The following is a 27,775-nucleotide window of genomic DNA, read 5'->3' as shown; positions in this document are numbered from 1 at the left end:
TTTAATCCCGAAAAAATGTACGGTTCCCGCGATATAAACGAATTTTGGCACAACGAAGTTATGTACTCATCTAGTTAATACCTCTTGAAGGTTCAGCAGATTCGGCGTGAAGGGGTAACAGACAGACACACTTTCGCATTTCTAGTATTAGTACGTTACATAATATTTTAGTATGATTTTAGTCAAAGCGTCTGAACCTATAAGTCCATGCATTACACATAAAGTTTGAGAATCTGAAAATCACTTATAAACTCCAGCAAACTTTGGCGTTTGAGAAACTTCTGCTCGGTGAGTGGTTTAAAAAAAACTGGCCAAGTGCGAGTCGGACTCGCGCACGTCAGGTTCCGTACCGAATAGCTAAAATAATGTTAAATTAAGAAATTATAAAAGCAACCCAGGATTCAAAATTATAATAAACTAGCTGTCCCGGTGAACTTCGTGTCACTTTAAAACCTTTCCTGGACTTCTACGAATATTTTAAGACTAAATCAGCCCAATCCGTTCAGCCGTTTTTGAGTTTTAGCGTTACTAACACAATTGAAAATCAATTTTTATATATATAGATGTCAGGATCGGAACAAAAAATATTAAACTGATCTAATGACTGCAAGTTCGTAACATTAAGTAGATAAACCCAAATATTTCAGCACTGGGCGGGCTGATGATGATGAACTATTGCTCTGAACACTCTCGATGGTATCAGCTTTCAAACAGGAAAAAGTAGATCAAAATCGGTCTAGCCGTTTGGATGGCAATTGCCACACACATACATACAGATTACAGACAAACAGACACGTCAAACTAATAACACCCCTTTTTTGTTAACTAGTACCCAAAACTGAAGTCTGAAATATTTATTTTATTTTATTTACACCATTTGTTCTTAAAGCGGCAACATAGAAATACACATTACACAATCTGTGAAAATTTCATAAGTCTAACTATAGCGGTTCTTGAGATAAAGCCTGGAGACAAACAGATGGACATACAACTTTCTGCCTGTCCATATTCCGTCTTGAACGAACTGTCGCCAGTAGTATTTCCGGACCAATACGACCTGCAAACCTGCGTAAAAACAGAGCGTAATATTCCCTCAAGGGGGTACCCGTTTACCCTTTTGTCCCTAGTTACATAAAAAAAATATATTTTTCCGTTTTTACCGTTTTAATCTTTCAGTACGGAACCCTAAAAAAACTTTAAAAAACCTCGACGTTTTAAAATTTTCAGTTACAGCTCTCAAGAGGTTTGGCATACCGGAAAAGTTCTGAATCAATAAACTTTAGCTAAAGAGCGCTTAATTCATCCGCACTGCCGAAGGAACACAGGTGCGTTGACTTCCTTTAGCTTTTATCCAATATCCCTTTTAATTTCAACTTTTTTAACCATCGACAAAAATGTTATGTTAAGTTTTTAATTTAAAGAATATTTTGGCATAAACTGATATATTTTCTGTCGAAACCTTTATTCATTACATTAAAGTTACTTCCAGTCATTACATCAGTTTACTATTTATTGTTCTGTTCATACATACATATTATAAATGCGAAAGTGTGTCTGTCGGTCTGTGTGTCTGTTACCTCTTCACGCCGAAACCGCAAAACCAATTTTGCTGAAATTTGGTATAAAAATACTTTAAGTCCCGGGCAAGGACGTAGGATGCTTTTTATCCCGGAAAAATGTACGGTTCCCGCGCGATGAACGAATTTTGACGCAACGGAGTTGCGGGCGTCAACATAGAATAAGTGTCTTTAGGTAAATGGTGTGATTTCAAGTCGACATATTCGCGCCGAAGCCCGTCGCTACTAACAAACAATGATGACAAACACAATCTTATGTTATTAGTATTTTCGGAGCGTATTTATTCAGGTTTTCTACGATGAAGCGAGTCGCCCAAGTGTTAAGAACTAGCGAAAAAATTGTTTTTGGCATTTTATATTATTATTATTATGTTTTTATTATAAATTTCTCGGTTTTCACCGGCAAACTAGTATGTACGGGCCGAAGCCAAGTACATACCAGATAAGTACTTAAAAAATAAATATTTAAATTGTTTTTTTTTTTTTATGAAATAAGGGGGCAAACGAGCAAACGGGTCACCTGATGGAAAGCAACTTCCGTCGCCCATGGACACTCGCAGAATCAGAAGAGCTGCATGTGCGTTGCCGGCCTTTTAAGAGGGAATAGGGTAATAGGGGAGGGTAGGGAAGGGAAGGGAATAGGGGAGGGTAGGAAAGGGAATAGGGTAGGGGATTGGGCCTCCGGTAAACTCACTCACTCGGCGAAACACAGCGCAAGCGCTGTTTCACGCCGGTTTTCTGTGAGAACGTGGTATTTATCCGGTCGAGCCGGCCCATTCGTGCCGAAGCATGGCTCTCCCACATATAAATTTACACGTATAATTGTTAGTATGAATGGACGAAGGTGTGTCAGGCGAAGGGTGATGTGTTGTATGATCAGGTTGTGATATTATGTGTGATGTATGAATGTGTTAATTTGGTTGTGTTATTTATTGTTATTAATAATTATTATTATTATAAGCCTAAATTGTCCCACTGCTGGGCAAAGGCCTCCCCCAAAGACTTCCGTCTGTCTCTCTCCTGCGCCACCGCTGGCCAGCCTGGCTGGTATGCCTCCAGCTCATCACGCCATCTTTTTCTAGGCCGGCCTCGGCGGCGGCGTCCGTCTTCAGGTGCCCACTCTGTTGAGACTCTTGCCCAGCGGTCGGAATATTAAAATTTTTCTTTTTAGTCCCCGACTGAAAAGAGGGGTGTTATAAGTTTGATGTCTGTGTGTGTGTGTGTATGTGTTTGTCCGTTGCGTTGTAGCATCTACCGATTTTGAATTAGTTCCTTTTTTGTTCGAAAGCTGACATGATGTTGTTATCAATAGTTCACTATCATCAGCCCGCTCAGTGCTACAAAATTAGGGGTTATGTTTTTCATGAAATGTCGTAAGTAACTTCCAGTAATTTAATCGGTTTAATAATTTGCATTCTAATTTCTGACACTTATTTACAAAAAACACATTTGACAACTTGACGCTCCGCTTCGTAGTCGCCTGGTCGCGTAGGTTTGGCCTAAGCTTAATGGCAGGTTTTTAGACTATTGCATAGCTTTTATCGCGGCGACCTAATCAAGAAATCGTAACGAAAATAAACCTAACGCCCCCCACTCAGACCGGCACGGTGATGCGGCGTTGCCAGAATTCAGCACGGTTTTTGTGTGTGTGCGACGAGACGTATGCGAATTATAATTGCATAAGTTGATAAAAAACCCTAAAAATGATGAGCTAGTCCCTAAATGCCGCACGTATTTTTTATCATTCCTTAAAAACAAAGAGTAAATATGGGACCTATTACTAAAGACTTCGATGTCTGTCCGTTTGTGAGTCTGTCTGTCTGTCTCTAGGCTCTATTTCGAGAGCCGCTGCAAAACGCTCCAGCCTATGTCCTGCATCCTCAAATTATGTGCTCGCCCTAAGGGTGACAATATATTACGAGTGTCCGCCGGCCGAGGACAGTGTGGACACCGCGCGCATACACAATGTGTGTTTGCGCTACGTGGCAGCACCGTCGGGGAAATTATATGTGTTTAGCATTGTACGGTCGAAAATGTATAATTAGCAAAGTGTAAGATTTGTGAAAAAAAGGAGGTCAAGTACTCGACAAACCTTATTATTTATACTATTGTTTTGATGTAAATAAATATGGGGTAAAACACCATGTAGGGGGTAAAAAATAGAATATGGTTCAATGATTACTTCTACCGCTTGTAAATTGATTTTCAAATATGTTCTTCATTGTAGAAAAAAGTAAAATTTATTTCTAACTAGACGACGCCCAAAAAAGCTTTGCGCCAAAATTCGTTTATCGTTCGGGAACCGTACATTTGTCGGGGTTAAAAAGTATCCATCCTTTTCCCAAGACTCAAAGTATCTATACAGTGTGTTTGTGTAAACACCGTTATCCTTGAAACCATCCAAGGGCGTCGCCAGGGGGGGGCAGGGAGGGGCAGCTGCCCCCCCCTAGAGACTCTAAAAAACGTTGCCAAATATAATGCAAAAGCAACGACCACTATAATATTAAAATCTGGTAATAGATGTAAGGCTCGTAGTACAAGTGAAAAGTTTCATGTGCTGTCTACTTTACCTACAATTCATACCTACTTTTCTCATTTATAGAGAGTGAGTAAAGTATGAATTGTAGACTGTAGTAGGTAAAGTCAACTTGCCCCCCCCCCTGCGCCATCGGCTGGCGACGCCCTTGAAACCATCAAATGAGCCCGTCAAAATGAACAACTTTTTCTATGAGAACAATGCTGGAAACTCAAAAAAATTCGTCTTCATACCCATACAAATTGCCGATCCAGGCATCCGTATGGGTATGAAGACGGCATTTTTTTTTTTGAGTTCCCAGCATTGTTCTCATAGAAAAAGTTGTTCATTTTGACGGGCTCATTTGATGGTTTCAAGGATACCGGTGTTGACACTAACACACTGTATACTAATTTCGGTGAAAGTGTGTCTGTCTGTCTGTCTGTACTACTAATATTTATAATATTAGTAGTACTACTACATAGTAAAATATGCAAATGCAACAATAAAATTTATTACTCAAATACCAGGGCGGCGTAAAACGACAGCAGTAAGCCGCACTGACCTAGATGGCCGTTACCCACAATGTTGCCAGTACTAAAACTTAGGCCTTTTGTCCATTGCTCAACGGTACGTCACCGACAAACATTCAAATAAAATGCCACTTTATGACCTAGGCTATAGGTTTCATTTTACTCTACGCCACTACAAAGCGGCGGCATGGATCGGTACCAATGTCGGTTGACAACGAAACATATAGCCCAGTGGTTCAGTGGTTGAGCGCGGGGGTCGTGGGATCAATACCCGCTGACAGAACAAAAAGTTTTCCTTGTTCCTGGGTCATGGATATGTATTAAAATATGTGTATCATATTATTATAATAAAAATCTTAAATATATTATATTATGTACTTAGAAAGTATTAAATATATTTCCGTTGTCTGGTACCTGTAACACAAGTCCTTCAGGTCTATAGATATTGTTATATTATTATTATTAAATGCCACTTTATGACCTAGGCTATAGCCTATAGGTATCATTTTCTATCGACATTGGTCTAGCAATTGCCGACGCTGCTTAGTAGTGGCGTAAAGTAAAATGATACCTATAGGCTATAGCCTAGGTCATAAAGTGGCATTTTTTTAAATGTTTGTCATGTGACAGTGACATTTAGGGGTTGACAAACGTGAGAGTAAGTATGGCTTATGGCTTATGGCTCGACGATCTTAATCGCCTGTGTATCAGCAAAGAGCCGCGAGCCACGAGCCTGAGGGCATGGTAATCGAGTGTGAGCGATTCTCGTGTGTAACCGACGCGATCCGAGTAAGTTCGCGAACTTAAAACCCGCGCACTTCAAGTTCGTACGTCTATCAGGCACATTTGGTTTTCAATGACGTCCCGTTGATGGTGGACAAACGCCCTTAGCGGAGGTGAGTTTTGCAATCAAATACATTGCAACACTGGTCAAAATCAAATTGAAAAAGTTATCCAACTTTACTACATAATATAAAACTAGCAAAAAGCCGAGCTTAGTGAGGGCTCGCGTCGTCACACCTTGACTGACCGATGGTAACACATCTACATATAAATAAAACTACTATGTTAAAACCATAAAGTTAATATACCTAGCGGAATAGAGAAACAAAGGCCTGAGCAAGAGAGATGTCACTATCAGTAACACTGCGTGGTAAAAAGAGACGTGTGATACATGACAGCAGCACTCTTTTTTTGACGTCCAGTCGGCACGTGCCGCACGTTGACAATTTAATCTCATAGAATTCATATTTAATCATGCTTGTGTAAGTGCACACATATTTTTACACACAGATGAAACCAATTTCGGTTTCGTTTGACAGCTCGAGATTGTTGCTCTATTCTGCTAGGTACCTATAAAGCACAAAGGCTTGATAGTTTTTCCGTAAAGTGTACCACAAAATGTACAGGTTGTGGGATATAACTAGGTCCGTTCCTGTAACTATATATTCGTTGATCTTTAATAATAATAATAATAATTTTTATTTGCAAAAATATGGTACAGAGGGTGATACAAATCAAGCAGTGTTTCACATATTTTGTCGATTTTTCGACGTGCAAAATGTTAAATAAATGTTAGTCAAGTTATTAGAATTTACTTACATTTAGTTCGTTAGTTTTTACATAATTATCTACCTATTTATATATCAAAATATTCTTATTAACTAATTTAAGTTTACATCATTATTTGTCAAAGTTTAAGTTAGTATCATAATAACCATTCAGACCTAATGGAAGTATACTTATTACAATAATTTCCCCCTTATATTATGTCGAAATTAAATTCATCGTGATTCATTTACAATAATAATTGAAATATAGTATGTCAAAGGACTATTATTCATACTAGATAAAAAACAAAATAATAAGACGAAGAAGAAGAAAGAAAAATGTCCAATGTCAATGGCTGTTTAGAGATGTTATAAGAATATGGCCTAATACGTGGCATAAGGCATTGCATGGTACACTTTAACACAAAGCAAAGAATTTTGATGCAAAACAACAGTATTTTCAATAAATTATCACGCAATTATTCAATTGAAGCATTATTTCACTTATACGTGGGAGAGCCATGCTTCGGCACGAATGGGCCGGCTCGACCGGAGAAATACCACGTTCTCACAGAAAACCGGCGTGAAACAGCGCTTGCGCTGTGTTTCGCCGAGTGAGTGAGTTTACCGGAGGCCCAATCCCCTACTCTATTCCCTTCCCTACCCTCCCCTATTCCCTTCCCTTCCCTACCCTCCCCTATTCCCTTCCCTTCCCTTCCCTAACCTCCCCTATTACCCTATTCCCTCTTAAGAGGATTCCACACCGCCATTTTTTCCATACAAACGTTGTCCCCTGTTTCCTCCCTGGATAATGCTAGTAGAGTTATAATTTTTTTCCTGAATATCTACAGCCACTAATACAATGTCCCTATGTTTTCTTTTTTTTTCATAATTTAATTATTAAATAAGATATGAACGTTCAAAAACCCAAAAAAATGGCCAGATTTTCCACTGTGTTCAAACGTCCAGAAAACAGATTTGCATAGATTATACAAAAAAAGCAAAACATAGGAACACAGCTCAAGCCTTTTTTTAATCTTTAATGAAAAAAGTACTCAAATCGGTTAAGTTTTGGAGAAGGAATCAGGGGACAACGAATCGTTGATTGTCTGGATTTTCTGCAGTTGTCTCTATCGCGTTCTGCGGTATAGGCTTGAGGTAAGGGAGACAGCTATAGATATTACACGTACTTTTTTTTCATTTCTCTAGCCGCTGTGGTATCCTCTTAAAAGGCCGGCAACGCACCTGCAGCTGATGCTGCGAGTGTCCCTGGGCGACGGAAGTTGCTTTCCATCAGGTGACCCGTTTGCTCGTTTGCCCCCTTATTTCATTTAAAAAAAAAAAAATTTTTCGTGTAAATTAAAATTATTTTCTAAAAACTTCAAAATATTATTAAAAGCTTTTCATTAAGTATTTGAATTCTGGAAAATTACAGATAGGATTTTCAAGCAAAAATGTATTATTCCTTTTAATACCTACTACACAGTGTGTAACAAAAATAAGTGAGACTACTTTAGGGTGTGTAAAGTTTTCATTGTGAAAGTAGCAGCGCTGAGAGACGAAAAATTTTTTTCACTTTTGTATGGGCACGGGCCCGATCGTCCCGAGTTTCCCCATACAAAAGTGAAAAAAAAATTGGTCTTTCAGCGCTGCTATTTTCACAGTGATCTCTCTACAAGGAACACGTACACACCCTAAAGTATTATCACTTATTTTTGTTACACCCTGTATATTTTTCTATCAAACTACAATATTTTTATCTAAAACTAAGTTTACCTTCGATCCATAGAGATCAAAACAATTCTAGATTAACATACAAAAGCGAAACTCGACGCTCAAAGAATAAAGAAAGAAAAATAAAGAAAAAATAAACACAAAACACCAAAAAATTACCAATTCAAATTCTCAAATCTGTTGGGGTCATCCCTTGATATTTTTTCCTCAATTAAATTTGAAGGGTTGAGTCAAGTAAATAAACACGTCAATGTCATTTAAAGTAGACTATTACTATTATACTTAGGCCCGTATTTTTGGTCAGTACTTAAGGAGCGCCTCGGCCTCAAGGAACGTTTCAGGCTCTGTGATTGGTTGGCTGTCAAAATTTGGACCAATCACAGAGGCAAACCGCGCCTTGAGGCCGAGGCGCTTCTTAAGTACTGACTAAAATACGGGCCTTAGTATTAATTAAATCGGTACAGCGGCTTGGACGTGAAGAGGTAACAGACAGACAGACAGACACACAGTCACACTTTCACAATATTTATAATATTAGTATGGTTTATTAAGGCGACGCCTTGATAATTTGGCTGTAGCGATATCGATTTTTGTCAGCAATGACTAAAGCTAAGAAATTAAAGTTCATTGTCAGTATTCATCATGTCTTTGTCTTTGAATTACCCATAGCATAACACGATTGGTCAACTTTTATAACACGGATTAATCAATCAAAAAGACCTCCTTAAAAAAGGGGTTTCCTATTTTGCCAACAGAGGAGAGTGATTTATGCTTCCAAAATTAGTACATAGATTGGTTCAAGCATACACTTTAATTTGCTCATAGCTTATATGAAATGTATTTACGGTTTTAAATTACGCGACAAAAACCATTTTGTCGCTTACGCCCTTTCCATTTTTTGCTGTTCCATTGCTTCCAAGCAATCTAAAACATATCCAACACGGTTTTTACTTTAACGCGGCGTCACCTTAATGCGAAATGTGTCTGCCTGTCTTTTACCTTTTCACACCCAAAGTGCTGTACCTATTTTGATGAGGTATCAAGATACTTTGAGTCCCGGGAAAGGACTTGCGGGCGCCATCTAGTGATAAATATATATTAAACCGATAGAATCACTGAAAATCACTTACAAACCCGACTTTTCAAACACCCAGCGGGTTGACGATGATGAAGTAATAGCTAAGAACACTCTCGATCATGTCAGCTTTCAAACAAAAAAACTATATTGTACGCACTGTAAAACTCTGGAACGAACTGTTGCCAGCAGTATTTCCGGACCTATACGACCTGCAAACCTTCAAGAAGAGAGCGTATTCCCTCTTAAAAAATTGGCAAAGCACCTGCAGCTCTTCCGATGTTGCGAGTGTCCATGGGCGACGGTAGTTGCTTACCATCAGGTGACCCGTTTGCTCGTTTGCCCCCTTATTTTATAAAAAAAATATCAAAATCGGTCCACCCGTTTGTAGGTGTCAACGATGTCCCAAAAAAAAACAGGACCTGTCCCCATTACTTCTCCAACATGGTCACATTCAGGACTTATCCTCATCTCTACCCAAGCATGGTCACCAAATGTTTTTCCCGTAGTTAATTAATAGTTTAACCGACGGTTAGAATTAATTAACACGCAGTTACACGGTAAAGTTTATAATTGGACGTGTGTGTTCGGAAAACTTTGCAATAGGCAATATTACGCTGCGGTCCGAGCAGAGGGCGCTGCTGGCAACTCTACAGTAAACAAGTCAACCGCAATCCGACAGCACACATCATGTCAGAATATTGACAGAAACGTTGTCAAACGTCGAACACAACTTATTGTTTACTGTCTGTGCTCGTGCTGCCTCTAGCCAAAACATTGCAGTAATCCTGTTAGCCGCCTGAGTTAAAGCCGAAGTCAACTTTTATTTGACGCTATGGCTGGATTTATATGCGTCCGCCGGAACGCGCGTTTTGGCGGCTACAACGCGAGATCACAAACAATTATTGTATGTAAGACCCCTGATAGACGTACGAACTTTAAGCACGCGGGTTTTACGATCGCGAACTTACTCGGCTCGACGTCGGTGACACACGAGAATCGCTCACACTGGACTACCATGTCCCCAGGCTCGCGGCTCGCGGCTCGCAGTCTCGCCAGACGTACGAGCCGAGAGGAGCTACGAGTAAAATTCCAAGACGGCGAACTTGCGCGACAATCTTTAAGTACGCGGTTTTTAGGTGACACACATGCGATTAAGATCGTCGAGCCTCGCACGTACATCTGTCACCCCTTTAACGATTTATTTATATAGCGGTGCAGTCGCGCTGTCATTTACATACGTAGTACACCTCGATGACGCCCGCAAATCCGTTGCGCCAATATTCGTTTATCCAGCGGCCACCGTACATTTTGCAGGATAAAAAGTACACTATGTACTTTCCCAGGACTCAAAGTATCTCCATGCCAAATTTCATTTAAATTGGTTCAGCGATTTGAGCGTGAAGAGATAACAGACATACTGACACACTTTCGAATTTATGATATTAAGTACGCATTGCTTGTGATGTGTAGCCGCCAAACCGCGCGTTCGGGCGAACGCATATAAATCCAGCTTTAGAGCCAGTCCACACGGCACGCTGCGTCAGCGTTGCGTCGACGCAGCGCTGCCGTTGCGATGTTTACATACAAAAAAACTTGAGAGGTGTCAAGGGACACCCGAATGGAACGAAGTTATTTCTTATGTTCAAAAAACATGTATACATATTATATATAGGTACTCAAAAAAAATATTAAAAAAACACCATCTACTGACGCCCGGGAATACTAACAACGCGTCGCTGTTTAATCTCAAAAAACGCCATCTAGTTGACGCACAGGAATACTATCAACGCCCTCTGCCCCTACCATGCAGGTACTAATAAAAAAGTGTCCTTACAACTGTTTCAGGCTAGCCCAAGGCGCAACGCGCGATAAGGAACTACGTTCCAATAACCGAGGTGTTCTCACGGCGCGCTGTGTCGTCGCAACGCAAACATGACGGACAGCAGCCCCCGAGACGCAGCGGGAGGGGGTGTTGACGTTAAGACTGCTTCGTAATAACGCTGCGATGGCGCAGCGCCCGAGTGGCCGGCTATGCGTCAAACGGCAGCGCTGCGTGAACGCAACACGCCGTGTGGACTGGCTCTTACAAATGTCACCGGATGCCGGATAGACAATATTTCAAACTGGAACAAAAAACCCTTACAAATAGATAACATACTATCGAATACTGCCACGCCAAATCCGCTTTTATTGTGTAGGCAATAAATATCAGTATCGCGTGTGTCTGTTTAATTGTGTACGTCGGTGTTCGTTACAAAATGGCTGTAACTCGGTTAGTGTAGTGACCATGGTTATTTCTAACAGTTATAACCTGCAGGTTTTTATTAGGTACATTCTATGAACATCAAATTTGTGAATCTTTAGGCTGATTGCAGGCCAATCAGCCTGTCCGATTAATTATGACATATTATTAGTTTATTCACAGAATTTTTTGTTAATTCATTAATTAAAACCTTTATGCATTCATTTATTCAATTTTATTCATTCATTCATTTTCATTCATTCATTCATTCATTTTGGACATATCCTAGCCCCGGGGACCGCGTAGTCACCCCAGTCCGGGATAAGATTGAATGTTTTTCCCTTAACGTATTAATTCGCGCGCTCAATTTGGAGTCTCCAGTTCTACGCTCCCGGACTAAAGGGTTTGTACAGTCAGATTAACGGATAAGCAGGGAATTTTCACGACTGTACTGTCAAGAGGTAGTAGACGCTGAACAACATTTTCTAAGCATTTACAGCATACAGGCGCTGGCTTATTCTCGAGGTATGGAGGCGAGTCCTTCTGTATTCTAAAGTCAGTCTCTCGCCAGTCGTGTCGGTCGTCCGACTGGGTTACAGAAGATAGAGTGCTCTAGTGTACTGCGCACACACTTAGGCACTATAAGATTATTTTTCTTAATTATGCACTATAAGTAATATTCTGCTAACGGTTTCAATAAAACCGGCCACCATCACCGAAACGGGTGCGAGAGGACTCGAAACAAGCCAAACTCGAAACACATTTACACGGCTTCTGCAAGCCTAGTACAATCTAATATCACATCCACACAACCCCTGCTATCCTACTAGCTAATGCATTTGGTGCATTTATTGGGGCATTTGAATACGCTACGAAAAAATGTTCAGTAAAATGAGTAAAGTATTTTCACTTTATACGAATAATAATAGCTCCCACACCGGTTTCGGTGACGGTGGCCGGTTTCATTGAAACCAGGCCAGCTACGCAGGAGTCATTTTACAGTCCGAGTGTGTGCGCAGTACGCAAGAGCACTCTCTATTGCTTTACTCTCATAACCCAGTGGGACGGAAGACCGACACGACTGGCGAGAGATCAGGCGCAGGACCGACTTTTTACATGCCCATCCGACGCATGGATCATCTTACTTGTAAGACAATCAGGAGATCAGCCTGCATTGTCCTAACCTAACCTGGAAATAACATGTTTCCAACGCGAGCGAATCGAACCCACGACCTCCGAGTCAAGAGCCGCGCTCTATACAACTAGACCACGGAGGCGTTCGGAGCCGCGCTCTATACGAATCTCGTTAGTGTAAAATTATATCTTTTACAGTTTATCAAATTAAATGTATCGAAAAAGATAATTGTTCGCTTCAGGCATGAGGTACAGTATAAATATATTATACAGTAGACGAATTTCATACCAGGAATGCTTGAAACGACGCACACACACATAAGCGTGATTTCAGGTAAGTTGAAGTGTTTTCAACCATAAAGTTAATATTAGCTTTATGGTTTTAAGCACTGCATTGTATTTGTATATGTAGGTATATACCTAGCGGAATAGAGCAACAATCTCGAGCTGTCAAACGAAACCCGAAATTGGTTTCATCTGTGTGTAAAAATATGTGTACGTATACACTTACATAAGCATGATTGAACATGATTTCTATGAGATTAAATTGACAACGTGCGGCACGTGCCGACTGGACGTTATGTATCTGCTGCTGCTGTCATGTTTCACACGTCTCTTTTTACCACGCAGTGTTACTGATAGTGACATCTCTCTTGCTCAGGCCTTTGTTTCTCTATTCCGCTAGGTATATTAACTTTATGAGTATAATATATAAAAATAAGTCGGGTTTTTCTTCCTGACGCTATAACTCTAAGATAATGATCGACCAATACTAGATTGGTCGATCATTATCTTAGAGTTTTGCGCGATATATATTTTATTATACTTTATGTTACACTAAATGACACCCTCAAATACATTACGCAGGAATTCGTTCATCGCGTGGGAACCATACATTTTTCCGGTATAAAAATATCCTATGTCCATCCTCAAAACTCAAACTATTTCAATACCCAGCAAAATTGGTTCAGCAGTTTGAGCGTGAAGAGGTAGCAGATAGACCGAGAGACGCACTTTCGCATGACACTGCTGAGCAAGTTTATTTCTAAATATGACGTTTATTTTCGGTTTCAGATGTTATTTTTTTAGGAATTTATGATTTTTTTAAAAGTAAATTAAACTCTACGCAAAAAACCTTGAGTTGAAATTTTGTGCCTCAATTTTCCGTTTGGACTACAGTTGTTCTACTGTGTGTCATTACGATATGATCGTTTGCTGCAGGCGTCCATATCTATGTGTCAGCATTTCGCATTGCCTACCTGAATGTCGCATTTTCAACTAAAATATTGGCTTTATTAACTTTAAATTTAAACGTGAGAGGAATTATTTTAAAGGCGATGGCGTAGTGATATCAATTTTAAAGTTAAACCATTTTTAAACTAGACGTCCGTCCGTAACTCCGCGTCAAAACTCGTTGATCGGGAACCGTACATTTTCCGAGAGAAAAAGAATTAGGTATATGTCCTTTACCGGGACACATATCGCTATGCCAAATTCCAGCAAAATCGGTTCAGTGGTTTGGCCGTGATGAGGAAACAGACAGACGCACTTTCGCATTTACAATATTAGTATGGATCAGTGACATATTAGTTTGTCTGTTCGTCCTCAAAGAAATATGCTTGACCAAAAAAAACATAATAATGTCCGTTTCACGTATCATCAGGTGAAACAAACGCTTATTAAATTCACTTACTCCATGAAAACAGCGGGATTTGTGGTCCGAGCTCACCAGGTTATCATAAACAGGTAAGAGTTATAATATCTATTTTAATATCCGTTTATACGAACTTAAACCTTAAACCGTTGAGATAGAGTTCGCTTTATATTGTAGTTTAAAATACAACGTTTTAAAATACATTTTAGTAGGAAACTAGAAGCATTTCTAGTTTTGCATTATTAAATAATACAAAATTGCATATTTCTGTGATTGTTTCGTGGTGGAATAGCGCGTCGCCACGCCGGAGAGAGAGAGAGAGAGAGAGAGAGAAAGAGAGAGAGAGAGAGAGAGAGAGCAGGACAGAGAATTGGATTCTTAAAGTAAAAATTTCTACAGCGGGGTTCTGAACTTATTGGGGATAAGTAGATAAAACTTGATCTTATATTATTAAGTATGCAACTCCGTTGCGCTATAATTCATTTATCGCGCGGGAACCGTACATTTTTCGGATGAAAAGTATCTTATGTCCTTTCCCGGGACAGACTGATCAGCAGTTTGGACAGACAGACTGTCAGACAAGCACTTTCATTATTAAGTTTGGATTATAGAATTTGAAACCTTTTAACAAAGACTTATATTATTTATCAATCTAAAAATACAACCAATCACTAGCACTCTATAACAGACAGTGTACAAGACGTGCTACTGAATTTTTAAACTGTCCAGAAATAACTAACAGGGTGTTTACCCCCTCACGGCTCACTCCCTTAGTCACCGACAAAAATTAAAATAAAATGTCACTTTATGACCTAGGTTATAGGTATCATTTTCTACCGACATGTCTAGCAATTGCCGCCGCTGCTTTGTAGTGGCGTACAGCAAAATGAAACCTATAGCCTTGGTCATAAAGTGGCATTTCATTTGTATCTTTGTCGGTGACGTCCGTGGACAAACGGCCTAAGGGGGCGAATGAGGGGTCAGTTTGGGCGGGAGGAGGGGGATAATAGTTCCCAACACCTGTCGTGTTACATAGTTTAGAATATAGTAAGTACTAACTAGTTTGTTATGATTTCCTAGTACGTCCATAATAATATCACGTATAAAAGAAATCGTCAAATTAATTTTATCGCGCGGTAGCAGTAATTTTTTCAGAGTATCCTTATGTCCTTTCCTGGGACTTACAATATCTTCATAACTTTCAGCAAAATCGGTTCAGCGGTTTGCGCGTGAAAAGGAGACAGACACAATATTGCAAAATATAATATTAGAATGGATTGCAGACCGACGGAAACAAAGCTACCTACTCCAATTTAAACCGTGGTAGAGCCATGCTTCGGCACGAATGGACCAGAAATACCACGGGCTCACAGAAAACCTGCGTGAAACAGCGCTTGCGCTGTGTTTCGCCGAGTGAGTGAGTTTACCGGAGGCCCAATCCCCTACCCTTCCCTTCCCAATTCCCTTCCTTACCTCCTCTACCCTGTAATCCTATTCCCTCTTAAAAGGCCGGCAACGCACCTAAGACAGCTCTTCTGATACTGCGTGTGTCCATGGGCGACATAAGTTGCTTTCCGTCAGGTGACCCGTTTGCTCGTTTGCACCCTTATTAATTCGCTTCGGTCGCTTTGAAGAATCATGATATGAATCATAACATGATTCATTTTTCTAAAATCGCAAAATGCAACTCTGCTTGCAATTCATTTCTGTATTTTTCTACTGATTTGATATTTGTCAGTTTGGCAGTTTTGATAATTCATTTGCTGAATTGATTGCGAGGAATTGCTAAATGTGACCATTTTAGCCTCACACCATAACAACCTTAACGTGCCAAATACCACAACTCCTAATAACAACAAATAAAACCAAATAAAATCAGCCAAGTTCGAGTCGGACTCGCGCACGAAGGGTTTCGTACCGTTATAAACGAAAAATAAGCCAAAAATTGTGTTTTTGTGTAGGATTACATTTTTATTTTATTTAAATATTATAATTCATTATAAAAGTAGACAAATAAATGAAATTGTCAAGAAAACAAATGAAAATTTCAAGTGCCTAGCTGTTGCCATTATTGATTACTAGCAAAAAAGGCCAATAAAATAACGTTTATTGTATGGGAGCCCTTAAATATTAATTTTATTTTGTTTTTAGTATTTGTTGTTATAGCGGCAACAGATATACACAATTTGTGAAAATTTCAGAAGCCTATCTATAGCGGTTATTGAGTTACAGCCTGGAGACAGACAGACGGACAGAAAGACAGACAGACATCGAAGTCTCAGTAATAGGGTCCCGTTTTTAACCTTTGGGTACGGAACCCTAAAAACCCTATCAAACTAGACACAATGAATAAACTTTTTAACCACCGAAGTGTTACATAACAAATCAGTAATGGAGGACGCCGGCGCTTGTAACTTGATTAACTAACTCGCCAGTAATGTGTACGTGAGGCGGAGGGGCACGTCTGACGCGTGGTGCAAGTGATAGGCTGAAGCGGGTTTATATGCGACAGCGGGCAAGCCAAGCATAAGTTTAAGATCAGTCGGCGAAAGTGGAGGGCTAATTGATGCATGTTTGTCAATTGATTTGACTATTAAAACCAGAGTTAGCTGTAGCGAACTCATAGGCGACAGCGGGTAGACATCACACAAGTTGTAGATCGCTCAGCGAAAGTAGAGGAAATTGTTGCAAGTTCTTTGTGCAAATAATACACAATAGCTGTGACCTGAGTAATATACTGTAGCGGGCTTATAGGCGGAAGCGTGTAGGTCGTGGACATAATATTTAAGATCGCTCAGCAAAAGTGGACTTAATCGACGCATGTGTCTGTCTTGCAATAAGATAACGCATCAACTATATACGGACCGTACAAAATTGATGAAAATGTATTCCATTCCCATTTCAAATCATTTTTATTTAAATGTTAACAAAAACAAATCTACCAAATTAATGACGTAATAAAGTGTTATTTTTTTACTCAAGGACGTACGTGACATTTAAATTGTTAGCATTACAATTTACATATAAATAAATAAATAAAATAAATAAAAATTGTTTTATTTCTGAATAAATTTGAATCAAATATTTTCAGAATGTTGAACTACATGTTGGTTGGTATGTGTGGCGGAGGCGGTCTCCCGAGCTGTTCGCGACGCCGCACTCTAGAACAAACTTATTTAAATACGCGCCCATTGTAGGAGCAATCCGAACACTTAACAAAGTCAACAGCAAGTTGGACTTATTCGTATGTCCTTTGAGTGAGTTCATAAAAGTGACACTATCGGTCATATGTTATACATGAATTAATTTAGGTAGGTGGAGTGTAGTCGATTAGTTCAGGGATAACATAATATTGTTAAATAATATTATACAGTAAATTTAGGGGATGTATTTATTGTTGTTGATGGCAATTTTATTTACATTAAAATGAAGTCTAAAAATAATACAAAAAAAAAATGTAATTCATCTATTTACTACGCTATTGAATTGGACATAAGTCTGTAATGATAGTTGTAAGAATAAATAAATAAAATAAATGTTGCCTACCACCGGTTCGGGAACTAACCCGGCGAGAAGAACCGGTGTAAGAAACTCGCACGGGCCACTTTTTAGTAAAAAAGTGGAAAATTTGTCTTTTAAAAAAATAAAATTTACAATGTAAATAACTTAATCTATACAATATGAATACACAATTGTAAGTCACATATAATAAATGTAGAAGCAGCCTTGCAAGCAGCCATCCTACTCCCAAGATGTGCTATCGTTTAGGAAATCGTTGACCGTATAGTAGGCTTTGGCACACAAACGTTCTTTAATTACTTTTTTAAATTTATTAATTAATAGATTTTGAACGTTTTCTGGGATTTTATTGTAAAGGCGTACACATTGACCTTTAAAAGATTTACTTATTTTGCTAAGTCTGATCACTGGTATTTCCAGCTTGTGCCTATTTCTAGTGTTTCTACCGTGACTATCACTTTTAGTTTTAAATTTAGTTAAATTCTTTCTAACATACAATACATTATCCAAAATGTATTAAGAAGCAGCAGTTACAATACCAATTTCTTTAAACTTTTCTCTCAGAGATTCAAAAGCTGACATTTTATAAATTGAACGTATAGCTCGCTTCTGCAGCACAAAAATTGTATTGATGTCGGCAGCGTTTCCCCATAAAAGGATACCATAAGACATTCTACTGTGAAAATAATCTCGTCTTGCCGTGTCTTCATCAGACACTCAAACTAAGCTTGTTTAAAATAATTGTCCCATATTTTTGTAATGGTTTATTAAAATCGCTAACCGCTTTCGCCTGCACTTCGCACCATACATTAATCCCTAAGTTAGATTTAAATTTATATAACTATCAAGTTATGAGGTCCGCTCTGGCCTCCATCTAGAGAGTATTCATTAAAAATGTTAATGTGATATCCGGTAATGGATAAGGCCGAGAAAACTATCCATACTTATATTATAAATGGGAAAGTGTGTCTGTCTGTCTGTTTGTTACCTCTTTTAACCGCTGAACCAATTTTGCTGAAATTTGGTATGGAGATACTTTGAGTCCCGGGAAAGGACATAGGATACTTTTATTCCGGAAAAATTTGGGGTTCCGCGTGATAAATGAATTTTGGCGCAACGGAATTTCGGGCCTTTTTTTTTAATGACATAAGGGGCAAACGAGCAAACGGGTCACCTGATGGAAAGCAACTTCCGTCGCCCATGGCCTTTTAAGATGGAATAGGGTAATAGAAGAGGGTGGGGATGGGGAGGGAAGGAAATAGGGTAGGAGATTGGGCCTCCGATAATCTCACTCACTCGGTGAAACACAGCGCAAGCGCTGTTTCACGCCGGTTTTCTGTGAGAACGTGGTATTTCTCCGGTCGAGCCGGCCCATTCGTGCCGAAGCATGGCTCTCCCACGCACGCCTCATATTCTAGTCCTACTATCCTACTAATATTACAAAGGCGAAAGTTTGTTTGGATGTATGGATGTGTGGATGTATGGATGTTTGTTACTCTTTCACGCAAAAACTACTGAACGGATTTTAATGAAACTTTACAATAATATAGCTCATACATCAGAATAACACATAGGCTACAATTTTAACCGACTTTCAAAATGGGGGAGGTGTTATGTTCGTTTTTTTTTTTTTTTTTTTATTAAATAAGGGGGCAAACGAGCAAACGGGTCACCTGATGGTAAGCAACTACCGTCGCCCATGGACACTCGCAACATCAGAAGAGCTGCAGGTGCGTTGCCGGCCGTTTTCTTATGTTCAACGATTGCTCCGCCGTTTGTTAACCGATTTTCAAAATTTTTCTTTTGGAATATGGGTATCATGCCAATTTAGTATTATATTCACAAAAGTGGTGATCTGATGAATTATCCATAGGTAATCGAGGGAACTCCTCAAATTTTATAGGGAAACGTGTGGTTACTTCGGTTTCGTGAGAAGTATTCTAAGCATATGCTACCAACAAGTGAGATTTTGCACCGAGGTATACCTGGTATACCGTGGTTCGGAAGGTGCTGAGAGAACTCCTGATTCTTTATAGATACAAGTTTGGGAGTTTCGGCGTTATTTTAAGAACGGAAAGCATATGCTACTATGCAAATTACATTCATCATCATCATCATCATCACTACCATATTATACCATGCATCGTCCCATGGTTATGACTTATGAGCCTATAATGACCCTGCTATTGGTATTTTTCATGGTCTTTTAGATCGAGACTCAAGTTTGTCAAGCGATAATTTAAAAAAAATCTATACCTACCTAATATTATAAACTTCAGGTTTATAATATTAGGTAGGTATAGATTTTTTTGCTTGAACGCGTTAATCTCAGGAACTGCAGGTCCGATTTAAAAACTTATTTCAGTGTTAGATAGCTCATTTATCGAGTAAGACTATAGGCTAAATATTATCACGCTAAGACTAATACGACCGAAGAAACTCAGGAAAATGTGGGAAAAACGGAGGAAATATAAGAAATTACCAACTACTGGAGCAATTTTTATGGCAATATTAAGCACAGATATACAGTAGACCAAGTGAAGGGAGTAGGGACATAAGCTATTTTTTATGGGAAAATGTACGGTTTCTCTAAAATTCCTAATTTACGCTGGCGAAGCCATTTTTCATTTTTCTTTATTGGAACAAAAAACAGTTACATGCTAAAATCTTAAAATAAGTACAATTAGATATATACAATATAGACAAACACACAACCCACACTATTGTTCGCGGCGTGAGGGACGCGGGACATCTAGTTTATAATATTATATAAGCAATGAATTAACAAAACCTGTGCCACATCGCACGGTTTCGTCTATACAGGGTGTAACAAAACTAAGTGATGGTACTTTAGGGTGTTTGTGTCCCTTGTATAGAGTTCACTGTGAAAGTAGCAGCGCTGAAAGCGTAACTTTTTTTACGTAGGTGAATGAAATTTTGCACAGTTATAGTTTATATGGTGAAGGAGTGCATCGAGCTTATATTATTTAGAAATTATAAAACGTTACACACACTACAACACACACACTAGGAAAGATGTCAGATTTTTGAGTGACAAGCCTATACATATGAATTACTACTATAATTAATACTCTTTTATTGAAGGTTGAAGTCTGTTGCAGTTGACAACAAGTTGACAAATTGAAAATCGGTTATAGTTTATTTTTATTGAATCTTAGATAGGTACTAGGTATTAGACAATGCTTACACGGCCAGTCTGAGATCAGCTGAGTCCCAGAGACAAGAGTTGAAAAAAATATATGATAAAGTCAATACTTTTTACAAAATATAGGTAGTAGTCCTAATGTCGTTACTCGTTGAAACTTAGGTCGAATTTCGACCATTGGGCGATCTCTATATATTATATACAGGTAAACAACACTCTAAAGTAATTAGTTTTGTTACAACCTGTATACTAACACCACACTCAACATATTTCCACTCGAATTATAATCGAGTGAGCTGTAATTATTAAATCCCGCCTCTCAACGATATAAGCGAATAATTTTCATAAACTGTTGTACAAATTTACCCGCACACTCGAAAACGGTTTAAACGGGACACGGGACAAACACGTGCTAATTGGGACATGATATGAAATGGGACACGAGATGAAATGGGACATTCATAATAATATTATAGTGATGCCCGTACTTAGAAACATTTAATGATGATTAAACTTCAATTTAATGAAGAGTTTGACAGATAATGAATGGGGCTTATGTCATAATCTTCATATTTTGTTTACAGTTGACTATACTGTACTCGGCGAAACATGGCGGTAGCGGTCATTGACTCCCTGTCAAAAAACTTGTAATTTTCTATATAAACAGCGATTAAAATGAATTTAAATTCTGTTAGTCTCGCTAAAACAGAACGGCTGAACCGATTTGGTTGATTTTGGTGTTGAAATATTCGTGAAAGTCCAGAGAAGGCTTATATTAGGATTAGGATACGAAGTTCACCGGTCTAGTAAGTTAATATAATGATAGAATATACTTGTCTGTCGGTCTGTTTGTTGCATCACGTCGCAATGTGAACTTACCTTTGGGACATTGTATTAACTGGGACACGGCACACAATGGGACAAAACGTCATTTGATACAATACAATTATGGGCCATTGTTCAAACTAATTTCGTGAAAACCGTTTAATAAAGCACGTTATACATACTAATATTATAAATGCGAAAGTATGTCTGTCTGTCTGTCTGTTACATCTACACGCCCAAATCGCTGAACCGATTTTGTGGGTTATATATATACTTTGAGTCCCGTTAAAGGACATGGGATACTTTTAATCATGGTCTAGTTTTCACGAAATTTGTAACTTTTTAACCTTTTAGGTTAGGGAGTGAAAAAAAAACAGTTTTGCACTCTGGAAATGCCAGCTGAAATAAAAACGAAACAGCGGGGCAAGCATAAATAATTTCTTTACGCAGTAGAAGAAAAAGAAAGCCTACGCCGCGCCAAGCAGTAATATTATATTCTCCTGCTATCTTACGAATTTTCGATCAGGTCACATGTACTGACTCCTCAAACAATTAGTTCCACATCTTATACCCATCCTAAATATACACAAAGCAGCAAATTAAGATGTTTCAACTTAAATTATAATAATATTGTTAAGAATAAGTACATAATATAATTATCATATTCTAAGAAAATTTCCACTTTAAGATACTCAAACTTATAATATTATTTTAGGTCCATAAAAGATTCAAATTATGATGTTGTTCTAAGAAAACCACTTATCTAGCTACTTAAAATAAATTATGTTTTAATTGTACTTGAAAACTACTGAACAGATTTTAGGTAGCTTCCACATCGCCGTTTTTCCATGCAAACGTTGTCCCCTGTTTCCTCCCTGGATAATGCCGGTAGAGTTGTGATTTTTTTCCTGAATATCTATGGCCACTATTAGCATGTCCCTATGTTTTCTTTTTTTTTCATAATTTTATTATTAAAAAAGATAAGAACGTCCAAAAACCCAAAAAAATGGCCAGATTTTCCTCTGTGTTCAAACACCCAGAAAACAAAACTGGCTAAAATATACAAAAAAAAAAATACAGGAACACAGCTCAAGCCTTGCTTTAATTCTTAATGAAAAAAGTACTTAAATCGGTTAAGTTTTGGAGAAGGAATCAGCGGACAACGAATCGAAGATTTTCTGTTCTTTTATTAGAACTTTTGTCGTGTTGTCTCTATCGCGCTCTGCGGTGGGAGACTTGAGATTGGTGAGACAGCAATACATTTTCAAATACCTATTTTCAATTTCTCTCGCCCTTGGTGTATCCTCTTAATTCATGTTTATTCAGTATAAAGAAGCTATTCTCTGCAATCACCAAATGAGAAAATGGCATAGTACATAATATATACCTATTATTTTTACGCTCGAGAGCGAGACAGAATACTCACTTGAGACGCGCGCGTTCCGCAACGGAAATTCCGCCGCGTAATTTCGGCATAGTGTGTTTAGACACGTGTGAAGTAATTGTTTAAAAGAAACTACATTTCTTTTAAATACATAATTTCTATATTTAAAAAAGAGGGGGTTTTGTATTAGGTACATTACATATGGGCCTCTTTCACCAATTCCTGATAAAGTGCCGGATAGGCTATCCACAACTTATTTGACAGATAGATATTCTCCATACTCTATCTGTCAAATAAGTTGTGGATGGCCTACATGGCACTTTATCAGGAACTGGTGAAACAGGCCCTAATGTAGTATCTAACATAATTTGTCTCAATCCCCCTCTTTATCGCTTCCTCGGTACCAGGAACACATAACATACAGGAGCACCTTACGAAACACTAGCACGTAGCAATCTCGTAGCTTATCCGTAGAGGGTCTACGAAGTTACGTAGAGGGTCTACGCGGATTAGTTCGTTTGGAGGGCTTAGCGCGACTGTATTAATAGAGACGTAAACATATATGTGTACAGTATAATGATATACAGTAGAGTAAATCGGACGCTCAACACAGATACTAGTTTTTTTTTAATGTAATAGGGGGGCAAACGAGCAAGCGGGTCACCTGATGGAAAGCAACTTCCGTTGCCCATGGACACTCGCAGCATCAGAAGAGCTGCAGTTGCGTTGCCGGCCTTTTAAGAGGGAATTGGGTGATAGGGGAGAGTAGGGAAGGGAATAGGGGAGGGAAGGGAAGGAATAGGGGAGGGTATGGAAGGGAAAAGGGTAGGGGATTGGGCCTCCGGTAAACTCACTCACTCGGCGAAACACAGCGCAAGCGCTGTTTCACGCCGGTTTTCTGTGAGCCCGTGGTGTTTCTCACGTTACGTTTTACATGCGTGTGACATAACACTCAAAGTTAAAATAAAAAAATCACGCTATGACTGTTATGGGAATGTGTGTTCGTCTGTTATCTATTTACGCTTAAACTTCTGAAATCTGAACAGATTGAGATGCAATTTAGCAATTACAGATATACTTTAACAACTGGGAAAGGACAAAGGATAATTTTATAATGGAAAAATGCACAATGTCCGTGCAACAAAATTACAGGAAACATCTACTAAATGTAACAGTATTATTTAAAACCTTTTAAAAGTTGATTGAAAACGCTGAATTATGGTACAGTATGTAATATGTATTAACATGACACAAAGACGGACAAAATCTAATATGTAAAATTCTCGTGTCACAGTTTTCGTTGCCATACTCCTCCGAAACGGCTTGACCGATTGTCATGAAATTTTGTGAGCATGTTGAGTAGGTCTGAGAATCGGCCAACATCTATTTTTCATACAAAAAAAATATATGGCAAAACAACGTTTGCCCGGACAGCTAGTATTATATAATGTGAGAGTGAATTTTGTGTTGTGTTGTCGTGCGACACCGCAACGCAGAAGAAGCCAGCGTTGCGATTTTCCAAACATTCTAAGATCTTAGGCATCAAGCAGTGGTCAAACCTTGTATTTTTACAAAATTCATGTGATTAACGATTAATTTATTACTATTAACTTATCATCACTAAATACTGGCGACTAATAACTAAGTATTCATGACTGACAACTCCGGACTCATGGCTGATACATTTGTACTCATGACTCAAAACTCTGTACGACTTATAAACTTAGACTAGCGACTCATGATTGACAACTCGTGACTGATAATGTTGTACTCGTAGTTGAAAAGTCTGTACTCACCACTGATAACCTTAGACTAGCGAGTATTCACGACTGTTAACTTTGTAATCATGACTGCTAACTTTGTACTCGCGACTGGGAAATGTGCACTCATGACTGACAACTTTGTACTCATGGCTGACAACTTTGTACTTATGACCAATAACTTTCGACTGACATCTACTCTTGTACTCTCGACTGCCACTCACCTGTCGTGCTCCGGATGGGCGGTCTTCAGGCCGGCGGACAGCACATACACGCGCCGCTCCGCGCGGTACCACTTGATGCTGTGCATCGCGCCGCAGGCAGACGCGCCGGTGCGGCAACGCAGACGCGCGGTCGAGCCGACGAGAGCGGACGCATGCTCTGTTGAGAGAAAGAAATATTAATTAAAATTGTTTTTGAAACTTGTGGTTGAGCGGTTAAGAGAATGTACACCTGTTCTGTGGAAAGAGAGAGTAAGTTTTATTTATTTGGTTTAATTACATGTAAAAAACTTACAGATACAATATCAAATCAAACAATAGTTATTCAGAGTTATTTTTTTTTACAAATTTCTTACTGAACGTCGAAAGACAATGCTTTTTGTGCTCTCCACGATAATCTTGCACACTACAATTTACATGGATTAAAAAAGGACGCGGAAACTGCATGTCTCTGCGCCATAAAGCTCGGTAGTCTAATGACCTTAAGCGTTCTTATAATATTATAGTATTAGCTGTCCCGGAAAACGTTGTTCTGCCGTATAAAGTATTACGCCCATATTATTTTATTGTAGTGACTAAATAAGTATGTCACCATGGCAACGTCCATCGCTATCCCGTCGCACAAACAATGGTCGCCGTCAGTCTCGTGTTGTAATAATTTACTATTATTTATTCAACAAATGCACTTATCAATATAAAAAGTATCCAGTAGCCTTCGATCACTAATATACAAGATACACAGTCCGCGGCAAAAAACGACCTCACTAAAAGAGCACCAAACGCAACATTCTGGTGGACTTTCGATTTAGTAGTGCTCGAACGCTCCGTTGGGAAACATGTCCCAGTGCTCGTTCAACAATTGTAAAAATCATACGTTTAAAACGCAAAAAAAGGATGGAATTTCATATTTCCGGTAAATATTAATTTTATCCTAATATATTTCATACAATTGTATTATAAATATTGGTATTTCGTTAAGAAATCAACAAAAAACATTTTTAAAATTAAGTTGTAAATAAATTAACACGAGGTATAAACCATCTCAATTGCGAATACTTATACTAAAGGTACTTATCGTAGTTTATCATGCCCACTTGAAATGTTCGGGTTATACACTGTGTTTCTGTTCCATTTGGTGGAGTCGCTATTAATTATTATTTATTTTATTGAGGAATATATTTTTTTAGGTTTCCTCGAGATCCAGTTAGATGTGGAGATTGGATATCAGTTATAGCACGGCAAAGATGCGAACAATTTTTTAAGCTGACTTTAGCGAGCGTTGTATGTTCTAAGCATTTATATTCAATGTATACACGTATATTTTAGTTAACTATAAGATTAAACATATTAGAACAACATAATATTACAAGTAAAAATAATTACTCCACACTTTATACATTAAACTTTGGAAAAATTAAAAAATGGACTATTAAAATTATTACAATCAACAAAAAAATGTTGAACAGTTCGACTCCGCTCATACTTCACTTCACCCTGTTCCAGCGGCGAAGTGCGGCCGTAAAATTATTGAAGTGCTTTTTTGGAATTGTAATAATTTAAACTTTAAGAAATATACGCGGATGGTTGAACTTAGTTTGAAGCGTGCGTCGTTCGTAATTTTTTTTTTTATGAAATAAGGGGCAAACGAGCAAACGGGTCACCTGATGGAAAGCAACTTCCGTCGCCCATGGACACTCGCAGCATCAGAAGAGCTGCAGGTGCGTTGCCGGCCTTTTAAGAGAGAATAAAATAGGGGAGGGTAGGGAAGGGAAGGGAAGGGAATAGTTGAGGGTAGGGAAGGGAATAGGGTAGGGGTAAGGGGATTGGGCCTCCGGTAAACTCACTCACTCGGCGAAACACAGCGCAAGCGCTGTTTCACGCCGGTTTTCTGTGAGAACGTGGTATTTATCCGGTCGAGCCGGCCCATTCGATCTAGATCAAGATCAAGAACTATACAGGCTACAGTAAACTGTATATTTTAGTTTGACTTCAAGAAAGTCGTTACTGTCGAGGAGTTGAGACTCTCGTCTTGAGCGGTGGAAAGTGGGTTAGGAGGAAAAGTGGCGTTACCCGACTTACACTTTACACTACAAACTTGTATTTTAGTAAATAACTTGAATAGAATAGAATAGAATAGAATTAATTTATTTGTGAAATGCAGGTAAATACATGTAACAGGTGTTAAAATTAATAATGGTTTCACTACATTTCCACCTTCGTCAAGGTATACAAATATTTCAAAGTACATCACGATTTTACTTAAACTAACAATATTATTTAAATAATTAAAACATTTCATATCAATTAATGTCAATATGGAATAGCTAAAATAACAATATAATTATTAGTTTGGTGTCAATTGAAAATACATGTCAAATTATTTCAGGGCATCGTCATTTAAAAATTCAGTCACTGAGTAATACGATTTTTCAATTAGTAATAATGATAGTCGTTTTTTAAAAGTCTGGATTGGCAAAGTTTTCATTTCATTCGGAATTTTATTATAGATTCTGTGTGCCATACCGAAGAAACTACTATTCAACAATTCCGTTCTACATGATAAGGCACATATTCTATGCTCATTTCTGTGCTTTCTATTAGGATTCATTTCAGGAAAAGACACAAATCGGTGTTTGTTTTGGAATACATACAGTGCTACTTCATAAATGTATAAACACGGCAAGGTTAAGATATTCATTTGTTTGAAAATTGGTCTACAGCTCTCAGTTGACTTAAGTCCTTTCATAGCTCTAATACATCTCTTCTGGGTTTTAAATAGTAGAGTCTTGTTAGTTGAATTGCCCCAAAAGATAATTCCGTAACGCAATACAGACTCAACATAACCACGATATGCTGTTATCACAGTTTCTGTGCTGGCTATTT

General features: G+C 38.5%; 1 protein-coding gene across 2 annotated transcripts in view; it reads right to left on the bottom strand.

The window, feature by feature from the left end:
- The window catches only part of LOC121738194, a 444,621-nt gene that overhangs the window by 186,678 nt on the left and 230,168 nt on the right, over positions 1-27,775 (bottom strand). For both annotated transcript variants that reach the window (XM_042130106.1, XM_042130105.1), the window contains exon 3: positions 24,896-25,052. In XM_042130106.1, the coding sequence (XP_041986040.1) occupies positions 24,896-25,052 (157 nt within the window). The remainder of the gene's footprint in view (positions 1-24,895; positions 25,053-27,775) is intronic.

The sequence above is a fragment of the Aricia agestis genome, chromosome 22, assembly GCF_905147365.1.
Source record: "Aricia agestis chromosome 22, ilAriAges1.1, whole genome shotgun sequence".
In the NCBI taxonomy this organism is placed as follows: Eukaryota; Metazoa; Arthropoda; class Insecta; order Lepidoptera; family Lycaenidae; genus Aricia; species Aricia agestis.
The sequence above is the reverse complement of the archived record's forward strand: the minus strand, read 5'-3'. Positions and strand labels throughout refer to the sequence as shown.